Source organism: Heptranchias perlo, chromosome 31, assembly GCF_035084215.1.
Source record: "Heptranchias perlo isolate sHepPer1 chromosome 31, sHepPer1.hap1, whole genome shotgun sequence".
Classification (NCBI taxonomy): Eukaryota; Metazoa; Chordata; class Chondrichthyes; order Hexanchiformes; family Hexanchidae; genus Heptranchias; species Heptranchias perlo.
Window position 1 is genome coordinate 29,243,900 of NC_090355.1, and position 10,666 is coordinate 29,254,565.

The 10,666-nt window shown below is 44.0% G+C and overlaps 1 protein-coding gene across 1 annotated transcript in view; it reads right to left on the reverse strand.

Annotated features, from left to right (window-relative positions):
* Window positions 1-1,395, reverse strand: part of LOC137300638 (adenylate kinase isoenzyme 1-like) — a 119,237-nt gene extending 117,842 nt beyond the window's left edge. Inside the window, exons 1-2 of the mRNA XM_067969849.1 lie at window positions 1,291-1,395; window positions 838-1,007 (exon numbers count right to left, since the gene is read on the reverse strand). Of these exons, the coding sequence (XP_067825950.1) occupies window positions 838-1,007; window positions 1,291-1,324 (204 nt within the window). The 5' untranslated portion in view covers window positions 1,325-1,395. The remainder of the gene's footprint in view (window positions 1-837; window positions 1,008-1,290) is intronic.
* Window positions 1,396-10,666: the final 9,271 nt, after the last annotated feature.

A 10,666-nucleotide genomic window follows, 5' to 3' on the forward strand; every position in this document is an offset into this window, starting at 1 on the left:
AGGGCGGTGGAAGCAGATTCAATAGTAACTTTCAAAAGGGAATTGGATAAATACTTGAAAAGGAAAAATTTGCAGAGCTATGGGGAAAGAGCAGGGGGAGTGGGACTAATTAGATAGCTCTTTCAAAGAGCAGGCAAAGGCACTATGGGCCTCCTTCTGTGCTGTAAGATTCTATGAACTGGCTCCAACAATGTCAACAGAGAAGCTAACTCCACCATTGATAAAACCGCACAAGCATCTTGCAGAATGCTTTTGAAGATTGCTCCAACATGTCGGGACACGTTTTAATAGGAGAAATCCCAAAACTTGAAAGATTATTACACTTATAAGAGATGCAAATGTTTTGTTGTTCTGAAAAGGCTTCAAGAAGTACAACATTTAAATTAGTAACTTAATTAGGAACGGTCCCAGATTTGTAATGAAGGGAGGAGGCCTCTGTAAAATATTTTTCACATCTAAATACTGTACCGTGCAAAGAAAATTCTGTACTCTAAAGGGTTAAAAAAAATACCCCCCATCACAGAGGGATCCTCCTCTCCCCTTGAACTGTAAATGCCCCCAACAATCACTTGCCTAGATACAGCTTCTACCACATTCTGAAACACAAACCCCGGCAGCACACGCTGAATCTGATGGTAATTTTCAGGGTTTTCCAGAAAAAAAAAAGTCATGAAAAATTATGCATTCATTTTTTAAAAAAAAAATAAAACATAATTATTGCCAGTTGCGTTATGCAAATCAGAGAGATCTCCACGTTGTTGAATGTTGAACGAAATAAAGAATCAAGTCCTTGCTACCACCCTCTCTCCCCTTTTTTTTTCCCTTCCACGTTCTTACCTCGAACAGCTGAGGTATCTCCCTTTTTGAAAGGTAATCTTTGGCATCGTTGGAGTTCATCTCGGACAATGAAGCCAGCTGGATCAGTCCTGAAACTGACCGATGAAACTGAAACGACTCAGGGCTCTTGCTGCTGCTGCTGCTGCCCGCGCTCCCGTCTTGCATCCAGCCTGCCGTGTACACACATTCACATACAATGCAGCATTAAAGTCTCAAATGTTTTGGCAGGAAACCTTGTATAAAATCGACTGACTCGAACCTTTCTCTCTCACACACACGCACAAAAAAAAAACCAAACAAACCGGGTATCAAGAAGAAACAGTTGTCAAACCAAACATCTTTATAATGCTGATTATCCCCCTGCCTTTCATTAGTTCTCCAATCCTCCTCTAAGTTTCCCACTACAGCTTTCTGTATCTCTCAGTTGCGCAACTGATACGGCTGCTAGTTTACCTGGTGTTTTTCTCTCTCTCTCTCCTTTTTGCATCCACCACTAGGAGTTAAAGGCACGTACAGACGTCCGCATGTTTGGTTTGTTATTGTCTTAATGGCCGGTGAGCTGAGTGAGTGAGGCTCCCTGTGCTGTTTGTGTGTGTGTGTGTCTCTCTCTCTCTCTCTCTCGCTGTCCGGGGTCCAAATGCCCGCCTGGTTTCTGTCCCACTTGAAATCAGCATTGTCACTGGCGCGGGTGTAATGTGCAAATTTCAACTTCGATGTTTGCTACTATAATAAGAGGGACATTTTAAATATTTCTCCTCCTGCATCTACAGACTCCTTGTTTGTGTTTTGTTCCACAGGCACCCAAGTGGTCATGTGAATTCCAGACAGTGAGTGTTGGAGGGATATTCCAGCACAACAGCCACATCCTGCTCTCACTCCACACGTTCCCAGCAGGAGTCAGTAGATACCAATCAACGGCGAAATCCTGTTTTCCCTTTCCTGTGCTAAAGAAAGACTTGCATTTTATATAGCACCTTGCATGATCTCAGGATGTCCCAAAATAAGGGGTTGCCCGTTTAAGACGGAATTTCTTCTCCCAGAGGGTCGTGAATCTTTGGAATTCTTTACCCCAAAAAGCTGTGGAAGCTGAGTCATTGATTACATTCAAGGCTGAGTTAGACAAATTTTTGATCAGCAAGGGAGTCAAAGGATATGGGGAAAGGACGGGAAAGTGGAGTTGAGGTAAAAATCAGATCAGCTATGATCTCATTAAATGGCGGAGCAGGCTCGAGGGTGCTGAATGGCCTACTCCTGCTCCTATCTCTTATAACACTTTACAGCTTTTGAAGTGTAGTCACTGTTGTAAAGTAGGAAACGCGGCAGCCGATTTGCATACAGCAAGGTCCCACAAACAGCAATGTGATAATCTGTTTTTAGTGATGGTGGTTGAGGGATAAATATTGGCCAGGACACCAGGGAAAACTCCCCCTGCTCTTCTTTGAAATAGTACCAATGGATCTTTTACATCCACCTGAGAGGGTAGATGAAGCCTCAGTTTAACATCTCATCTGAAAGACAGCATCTCCGACAGTGCAGCATTCCCTCAATACTGCATTGAAGCATCAGTCTGGATTTTGTGGTCAAGTCTCTGGAGTGGGATTTGAACCACACAAACTTCTGAGTCAGAGGCGAGAGTGTTACCCACTGAACCACAGCTAAGAGCACTAAGGCCATTGGTAGTACCCGAGCTACTAATCCAACTGAGAACAGCTGACTCAGTACAGACAAGGGACCTCCTTGGTCATTGTGCTGAATTCCACACTGAATTACCAGCTAAGTCACCTGAGAGGTTGGGAGTTGGGGAAGAGGAGTTCTTTTGTTAAAAAAGACTTTCTGTTTATTTTATTATGAGGGGGGTGGGGCTAACCTTATATAATGCATGATGTGTTGACACCATTTGAATCATCAATTACATCTCCATGAAAAATATAACTTTCTAGAAGTAGTGAGAAAAGCTAACATTACCCCACAAGAACCATGCCTGAAAAACACTCCTATAGTCTCACCTGTCTCTGGCAGGCAATACGCAGCCTCCTACATTTTTTTCAATGCAAGAGCTCAGTGCAACTCAAAACCTCCTCAAAAGGGCAACAAACAAGAGATACAGTAAGCCTGCAATGATGCAAAGATGTTTTCTAATTCCATTCATTACCACAGTGTGTTGATGAACATTGGAAATCTACGCCAATGATTTCACATGAGTAAGAATGCCACTTTAAGGAAGAACGTAAAAGTGTATTCAAGGCTGTAAAGTCTAGGTTTCTCTAGTCATAGAATCATAGAATGGTTACAGCACAGAAGGAGGCCAGTCAGCCTATCGAGCCTGTGCTGGCTCTTTGTAAGAGCAATCCAGTTAGTCCCATTCCCCTGCTCGTTCCCCATAGCCGTGCAAACCTTTTCCCTTCAAGTATTTATCCAATTCCTTTTTGAAAGTCACAAGTGAATCTTCTTCCACCACCCTTTCAGGCAGCGCAATCCAGATCAAACTATTCACTGCCTAAAAAAGTTTTTCCTCATGTCGCCTTTGGTTCTTTTGCCAATCACCTTAAATCTGTGTCCTCTGGTTCTCGACCCTTCCACCAGTGAGAACATGTATTCCATGAATGGTGTCTAAATGGCTACTGGTGAAATCGAGAGAGATTTAGGGATATAATAGATTCGATGCTCAAGATATCCAAAAACTGTGCAGCAGCAATCAACAAAGCAAAAAGAATGCTGGTCTATACAGTCAAAACCGTAGAGTACAAGTCAGTGGGAGTCATGCTTGAACTGCACAGTGCTCTGAATGCCATACCTTGAGTACTGTGACTAGTTCTGGTCACCAAGACACAAGGGCGTTGGAGACAAAGTAACAAAAAGCCACGAGACTGAATTATGAGGAAAGACTATTCTATAGGCCACCTATTGGTGGGAAGGATATAGAGGAGCAAATTTGCAGGGAAATTACAGAGAGGTGCAAGAGCCATAGAGTAGTGATAATGGGGGACTTCAACTATCCTAATATAGACTGGAATAGGAATAGTGGAAAGGGCAAAGAGGGGGAGGAATTTCTGAAGTGTATCCAGGAGAACTTTCTTGATAAGTCACAAGTTTCCAGCCCAACGAGGAATGAGTCATTGCTGGGTTTGGTTCTGGGGATTGAGGTGGGTCAAGTGGAGGAACATTTAGGGGACAGCGATCACAGTGTCATCAGGTTTACATTAGTTATGGAAAAGGACAAGGAGCAATCTAGAGTAAAAATACTTAATTGGAGGAGGGCCAATTTCAGTGGGTTGAGAACGGATCTGGCCCGGATAAATTTGAATCAAAGATTGGCAGGCAAAACTTTAATTGAACAATGGGCGGCCTTTAAAGAGGAGATGGTTCGGGTACAGTCTAGGTACATTCCCACGAGGGGGAAGGGTAGGGCAACCAAAGCCAGAGTTCTCTGGATGACGAAAGAGATAGAGAGTAAGATGAAGCAGAAAAAGGGGGCATATGACAGATGTCAGGTTGATAATACAACTGAGAACCAGGCTGAATATAGAAAGTACAGTGAAGTGAAAAAGGAAAAAAGGGGTAAAGAGAGAGTATGAGAATAGACTGGTGACTAATATAAAAGGAAATCCAAAAGTCTTTTAAAGGCATATAAATTGTAAAAGGTTAGTAAGAGGAGGGGTGGGGCCGATTAGGGGCCTAAAAGGAGATCTACGCATAAAGGCAGAGGGCATGGCTGAGGTACTAAATGAGTACTTTGTATCTGTCTTTATGAAGGAAGAAGATGCTGCCAAAATCACAGTAAAAGAGGTAGTTGAGATACTGGATGGACTAAACATTGTTAAAGAGGATACTAGAGGGACTGGCTGTACTTAAAGTAGATAAGTCACCCGGTCCGGATGGGATGCATCCTAGGTTGATGTGAGAAGTAAGGGTGGAAATTGCAGAGGTGCTGGCCATAATCTTCCTTAGATATGGGGGTGGTGCCAGAGGACTGGAGAATTGCAAATATTACACCCTTGTTCAAAAAGGTGTAAGAATAAATCCGGCAACTACAGGCCAGTCAGTTTAAACTCGGTGTTGGGGAAGCTTATAGAAACAATAATTGGGGGCAAAATTAATAGTCACTTGGACAAGTGTGGATTAATAAAGGAAGGCCAGCACAGATTTGTTAAAGGCAAATTGTGTTTAACTAACTTGATTGTGTTTTTTGATGAGGTAACAGAGAGGGTTCATGAAGGCAATGCAGTTGATGTTGTGTATATGGACTTTCAAAAGGCGTTTGACAAAGTGCCACATAATAGGCTTGTCAGCAAAATTGAAGCCCATGGAATGAAAGGGGCAGTGGCAGGAAATAGAGAGTAGTGGTGAACGGTTGTTTTCCAAACTGGAGGAAGGTATACAGTGGTGTTCACCAGGGGGCGGTGCTGGGACCACTGTTTTTTTTTATATATATTAATGACTTGGACTTGGGTGTACAGGGCACAATTTCAAAATTTTCAGATGACACAAAACTTGGAAGTGTAGTAAACAGTGAGGAGGATAGTAATAGACTTCAAAGGGACATAGGCAGGCTGGTGGAATGGGCGGACTCATGGCAGATGAAATTTAATGCAGAGAAGTGTGAAGTGATACATTTTGGTAGGAAGAACGAGGAGAGACAATATAAACTAAATGGTACAATTCTAAAGTGGGTGCAGGAACAGTGAGACCTGGAGGTATAAGTGCACAAATCTTTGAAGGTGGCAGGACAGGTTGAGAAAGCAGTTAAAAAAGCATACGGGACCCTGGGCTTTAAAATAGGGGCATAGAGTACAAAAGCAAGGATCTTATGTTGAACCTTTATAAAACACTGGTTCGGCCACAATTGGAGTATTGTGTCCAATTCTGGGCAAAGCACTTTAGGAAGGCTGTGAAAGCCTTAGAGAGGGTGCAGAAAAGATTTACTAGAATGGTTACAGGGATGAGGGACTTCAGCTATGTGGATAGACTGGAGAAGCTGGGGTGGTTTTCCATAGAGCAGAGAAGGTTGAGAGAAGATTTGATAGAAGTGTTCAAAATCATGAAGGGTTTAGATAAAGTAAATAAAGAGAAACTGTACCCATTGGCAGAAGGGTTGAGAACCAGAGGACACAGATTTAAGGTGATTGGCAAAAGAACCAAAGGCGATATGAGGAAAAACCTTTTTACGTAGCAAGTAGTTATGATCTGGAATGTGCTGCCTGAAAGGGTGGTGGAAGCAGATTCAATCGTGGCTTTCAAAAAGGAATTGGATAAATACTTGAAGGGAAAAAATTTGCAGGGCTACAGGGAATGAGCAGGGGAATGGGACTAACTGGATTGCTCTTACAAAGAGCCAGCATGGGCTCGATGAGCTTAATGGCTTCCTTCTGTGCTGTAACCATTCTATGATTCTATGACTAGAGAAACTTGGGCTTTTCAGCCTTGAAGGGAGGTGACTGATGGTTAACTTTATAGAGGTATATAAGATAATTGTTGTTTTCATATCTTCACTCTTTGGAGAATAGTAGTGGAAGGATTCGCAGATTGATTAACAGTCTGACGGACTGCACCATGAACTCTCCTTCCGTGGCAGTAACCATCCTTATACCAGCCGATAGGATGGTTAGTCCTATATGGCGGGAGGATTTTACGGGCTCCCACAACACACTGGATGCAAGTACGATAATGGATGTCAACCCAGAATTCAGGGCCACGGCTCCGGTTTCCACTCACTGGGATTTTCTGGAGTGGGGTTTGAACCCTGCACCTTCTGACTCAGAGGCAGGAAGCCAAAGGCTCGCTCCTATAAGACAGGACCTGATATAGAAAAGGTAAATCCAAAACACTACTTCACACTAAAGTGTGAGAGTAGGACAAGGAGACACAGGCTGAAGCCAGTCAAAGGCAAATTCAGGGCTGATATCAGAAAGTTCTTCACACAAAGGGTGATCAGCATATGGACGGGAATATTAGGTAAAAACAGAGGCAAAAACTCTGGATTGTTTAAGAAGCTGTTTGATGTTCTGATGGGGAGACTGCAGCTTCTTACTGGGCCAGCAGTGATGGACCAAATGGCCTTCCTCATGGGTATCTGTCTTGTGATCAGGTAAATGGTCCAACGGTGTTACATTTTGTCGCATGTTGCTGAGCCAAATCGCACACAAATCACATCATGAGTCACCTCCTTCAGCACCTCTTGTGTTCTCACACGTACTCATCACCTTCCTTCAACGTGGTACTGAGCTGGGAGGGTTCTATTTCTGCTCCATGTTAAGTCGACTCACCTCAGTGTGGGCAGCAGCAGGGGTGTTGCATTTGGCCCCAGCGCCTTCTGTTCTGGTGAAGAGAGCCGGCCAGCACTTCTACTCCTCCTGGCCCCACAAAAATTCTCCCCCCCCAAAAAGTTTTGAGCCATTTCTTGAGCGGCCACCAGCCGCCCCTTTAAGGACCACTGGATAAGCTGCTCAACGCCTAGTACAAATAAGCTGAGCATGTGCCGCCCATTTGGTCCTGAAAATTGCAAATAGGGGTTCTACAACCGGTGGAGGTCCCCTTATTTGCATATTTAAGCAGCCCCCTGACGGGAAAAAGGTAGGGGTGGGCTGCTCGCCCATTTGCAGGCCTGCCTGAAAATTGCATCAGGAGGTCCTCAGGCACCAATGAGGCGGCCGGGGTCTTTCACCCCCCCACCCCCGCCCCTCCATCACCGACTCATCGGGTGAGAAACGGACAGGCCGAGTGGTTGAAAATCGCCCCCCCACCCAGCCCCCGCCCCCGACACATGTCCAATCATAAACAGTGGTGGAGGCAGAAATGACAAAAGGGAAGTAGATAAATATTTGACAAGGAAAAGAAAATGAAAAGGTCTCAGGGAAATGGGATGAAGCAGAGAGCTCTATCGGAACGCTGCCACAGGCATTCTGTGCTGAAAAATGCTTTGGTCCTATGAATAAAACCTCCCCGGTCAATGATACAGTGAGGGAATGTGATGAGTATTTATGATCGTACAAAGGATGCAGTGGGCAGTGTCACATGATGTGATTTGGTCAAGCAACACACTTAAAAATGTAACATTATTGGACCCTTTACCGGATCACAAGTGGGCAGGAAAAAAAATACAGTCAGAAAGTGTGTGGGAAGGGACAGGATCAGACTTGCTCCTCGAGAAAATCTATCGATAGTAAAATGATGCCATACAGAGGTATGCTCCCCATAATCAAGACAAGAAGGAAAGAAAGACTTGCATTTATATCACACCTTTCACGACCTCAGGATGTCCCAACACACTTCACAATGAAGTACTTTTAAAATGCAGACCGTGTTGTAATGTAGGAAATCATTGGCTCACACTTGAAGGGTGGGTATTTAGGTGGGGCAGCAGAGGGCAGCCAGTGTTTGAACAAGTGTAGCCCAGGGTGAGTCACTGCCTTCAGGCGAGGAGGGGAGAAACGGCAGAGAGTAATTAGGTGGTGATTTAGGGGAGGTTTAAACGCCTCTCAGCTGAGAGTCTGGAGACCACACTCTGAAATGGTAAAAAAAAATACAAACCTGATAAAATGATACTCGTACATTCAGACGTGGATGCTGAGAGCTGCCCGTTGGTTAAGGTGTATGTCACGGCCCAAGTATTGGAGCAGCAAACAGAACATTCAAAATTGACCAGCTGGAAAAATTAGGTCATTACAGAATTCAGCAATAATGAAAAGGAAGTTGTTTGTATATCTGAGACTGGGGTTAACCACACCAGTGACTGTGTTCCTGTGAACTCAAAGACAATGATTCGGCTTCAATGTGATGATGCCATTGAGTTTATTGCCCTTAAAGAGACACTGACTTCATGAAAAGCTACTTGACAATTTTTTTTCCCATGGGGGAAGGGGGGGTTAGAGAAAGGTCTAGAACAGCTTCAAGTCCCAACCATATCTTCTGTAAGTGAATTCATGACTTTCAGTTCAATTGCTGTTTTTGCATTTTGTGTTCAGAACAAAAAGTTTGGCAAATACTTTTTCTCATGGAGGTGCTGCCCCTTTAATTTGTATGCCTTTCAAAAAAAATCACAAGCTCCTGACGGGAGTGAGTGTTAATCACGGTGACAGTGTGTGCTGATATCCTGATGGGAGTGAGTGTTAATCACTCGACAGTGTGTACTGAAATCCTGACAGGAGCGAGCGTTAATCACGGCGACAGTGTGTACTGAAATCCTGACGGGAGTGACTGTTAATCAGAGTGACAGTGTGTACTGATATCCTGACGGGAGTGACTGTTAATCAGAGTGACAGTGTGTACTGATATCCTGACGGTAGTGACTGTTAATCAGAGTGACAGTGTGTACTGATATCCTGACAGGAGTGAGTGTTAATCAGAGTGACAGTGTGTACTGATATCCTGACGGGAGTGAGTATTAATCAGAGTGACAGTGTGTACTGATATCCTGACGGTAGTGAGCATTAATCACGGTGACAGTGTGTACTGATATCCTGACGGGAGTGAGTGTTAATCAGAGTGACAGTGTGTACTGATATCCTGACGGGAGTGAGTATTAATCAGAGTGACAGTGTGTACTGATATCCTGACGGGAGTGAGTGTTAATCAGAGTGACAGTGTGTACTGATATCCTGACGGGAGTGAGTGTTAATCAGAGTGACAGTGTGTACTGATATCCTGACGGGAGTGAGTGTTAATCAGAGTGACAGTGTGTACTGATATCCTGACGGGAGTGAGTGTTAATCAGAGTGACAGTGTGTACTGATATCCTGACGGTAGTGAGCATTAATCACGGTGACAGTGTGTACTGATATCCTGACGGGAGTGAGTGTTAATCAGAGTGACAGTGTGTACTGATATCCTGACGGGAGTGAGTGTTAATCGGAGTGACAGTGTGTACTGATATCCTGACGGGAGTGAGTATTAATCAGAGTGACAGTGTGTACTGATATCCTGATGGGAGTGAGTGTTAATCAGAGTGACAGTGTGTACTGATATCCTGATGGGAGTGAGTGTTAATCAGAGTGACAGTGTGTACTGATATCCTGAAGGGAGTGAGTGTTAATCAGAGTGACAGTGTGTACTGATATCCTGACGGGAGTGAGTGTTAATCAGAGTGACAGTGTGTACTGATATCCTGATGGGAGTGAGTGTTAATCAGAGTGACAGTGTGTACTGATATCCTGACGGGAGTGAGTGTTAATCAGAGTGACAGTGTGTACTGATATCCTGATGGGAGTGACTGTTAATCAGAGTGACAGTGTGTACTGATATCCTGACGGAGTGAGTGTTAATCAGAGTGACAGTGTGTACTGATATCCTGATGGGAGTGAGTGTTAATCAGAGTGACAGTGTGTACTGATATCCTGACGGGAGTGAGTGTTAATCAGAGTGACAGTGTGTACTGATATCCTGACGGGAGTGAGTGTTAATCAGAGTGACAGTGTGTACTGATATCCTGACGGGAGTGAGTGTTAATCAGAGTGACAGTGTGTTGAATGTTTCAGTGGAATCTACTGACAGGACGATAGAAGATTCCAACACAGCATTTTCAGCAGGGATTTTGCTACTCTGATAGCCAATCACAATATTGATTTCAATCTCATACTGATCCATATTGAGTGTGACCGTGTGTATAATTCCACATGACAGGGACTATTTTGTCACGAGCTGAAGTTATGAGCTGCCCCGATTATCAGTGCACTATCTACACACCTCAAAGACCTGTCAGCAAAAAGCAATCCATTTTTAAACTGAGACTTTAAAACTTATCAGAATGGATATTTAGACTTTGATTGACAGCGACGCCAACTTTGGCAGAATCTTCTCCAGGTGGGGAGAGGGAGTTACGGCACCCTCGATTATC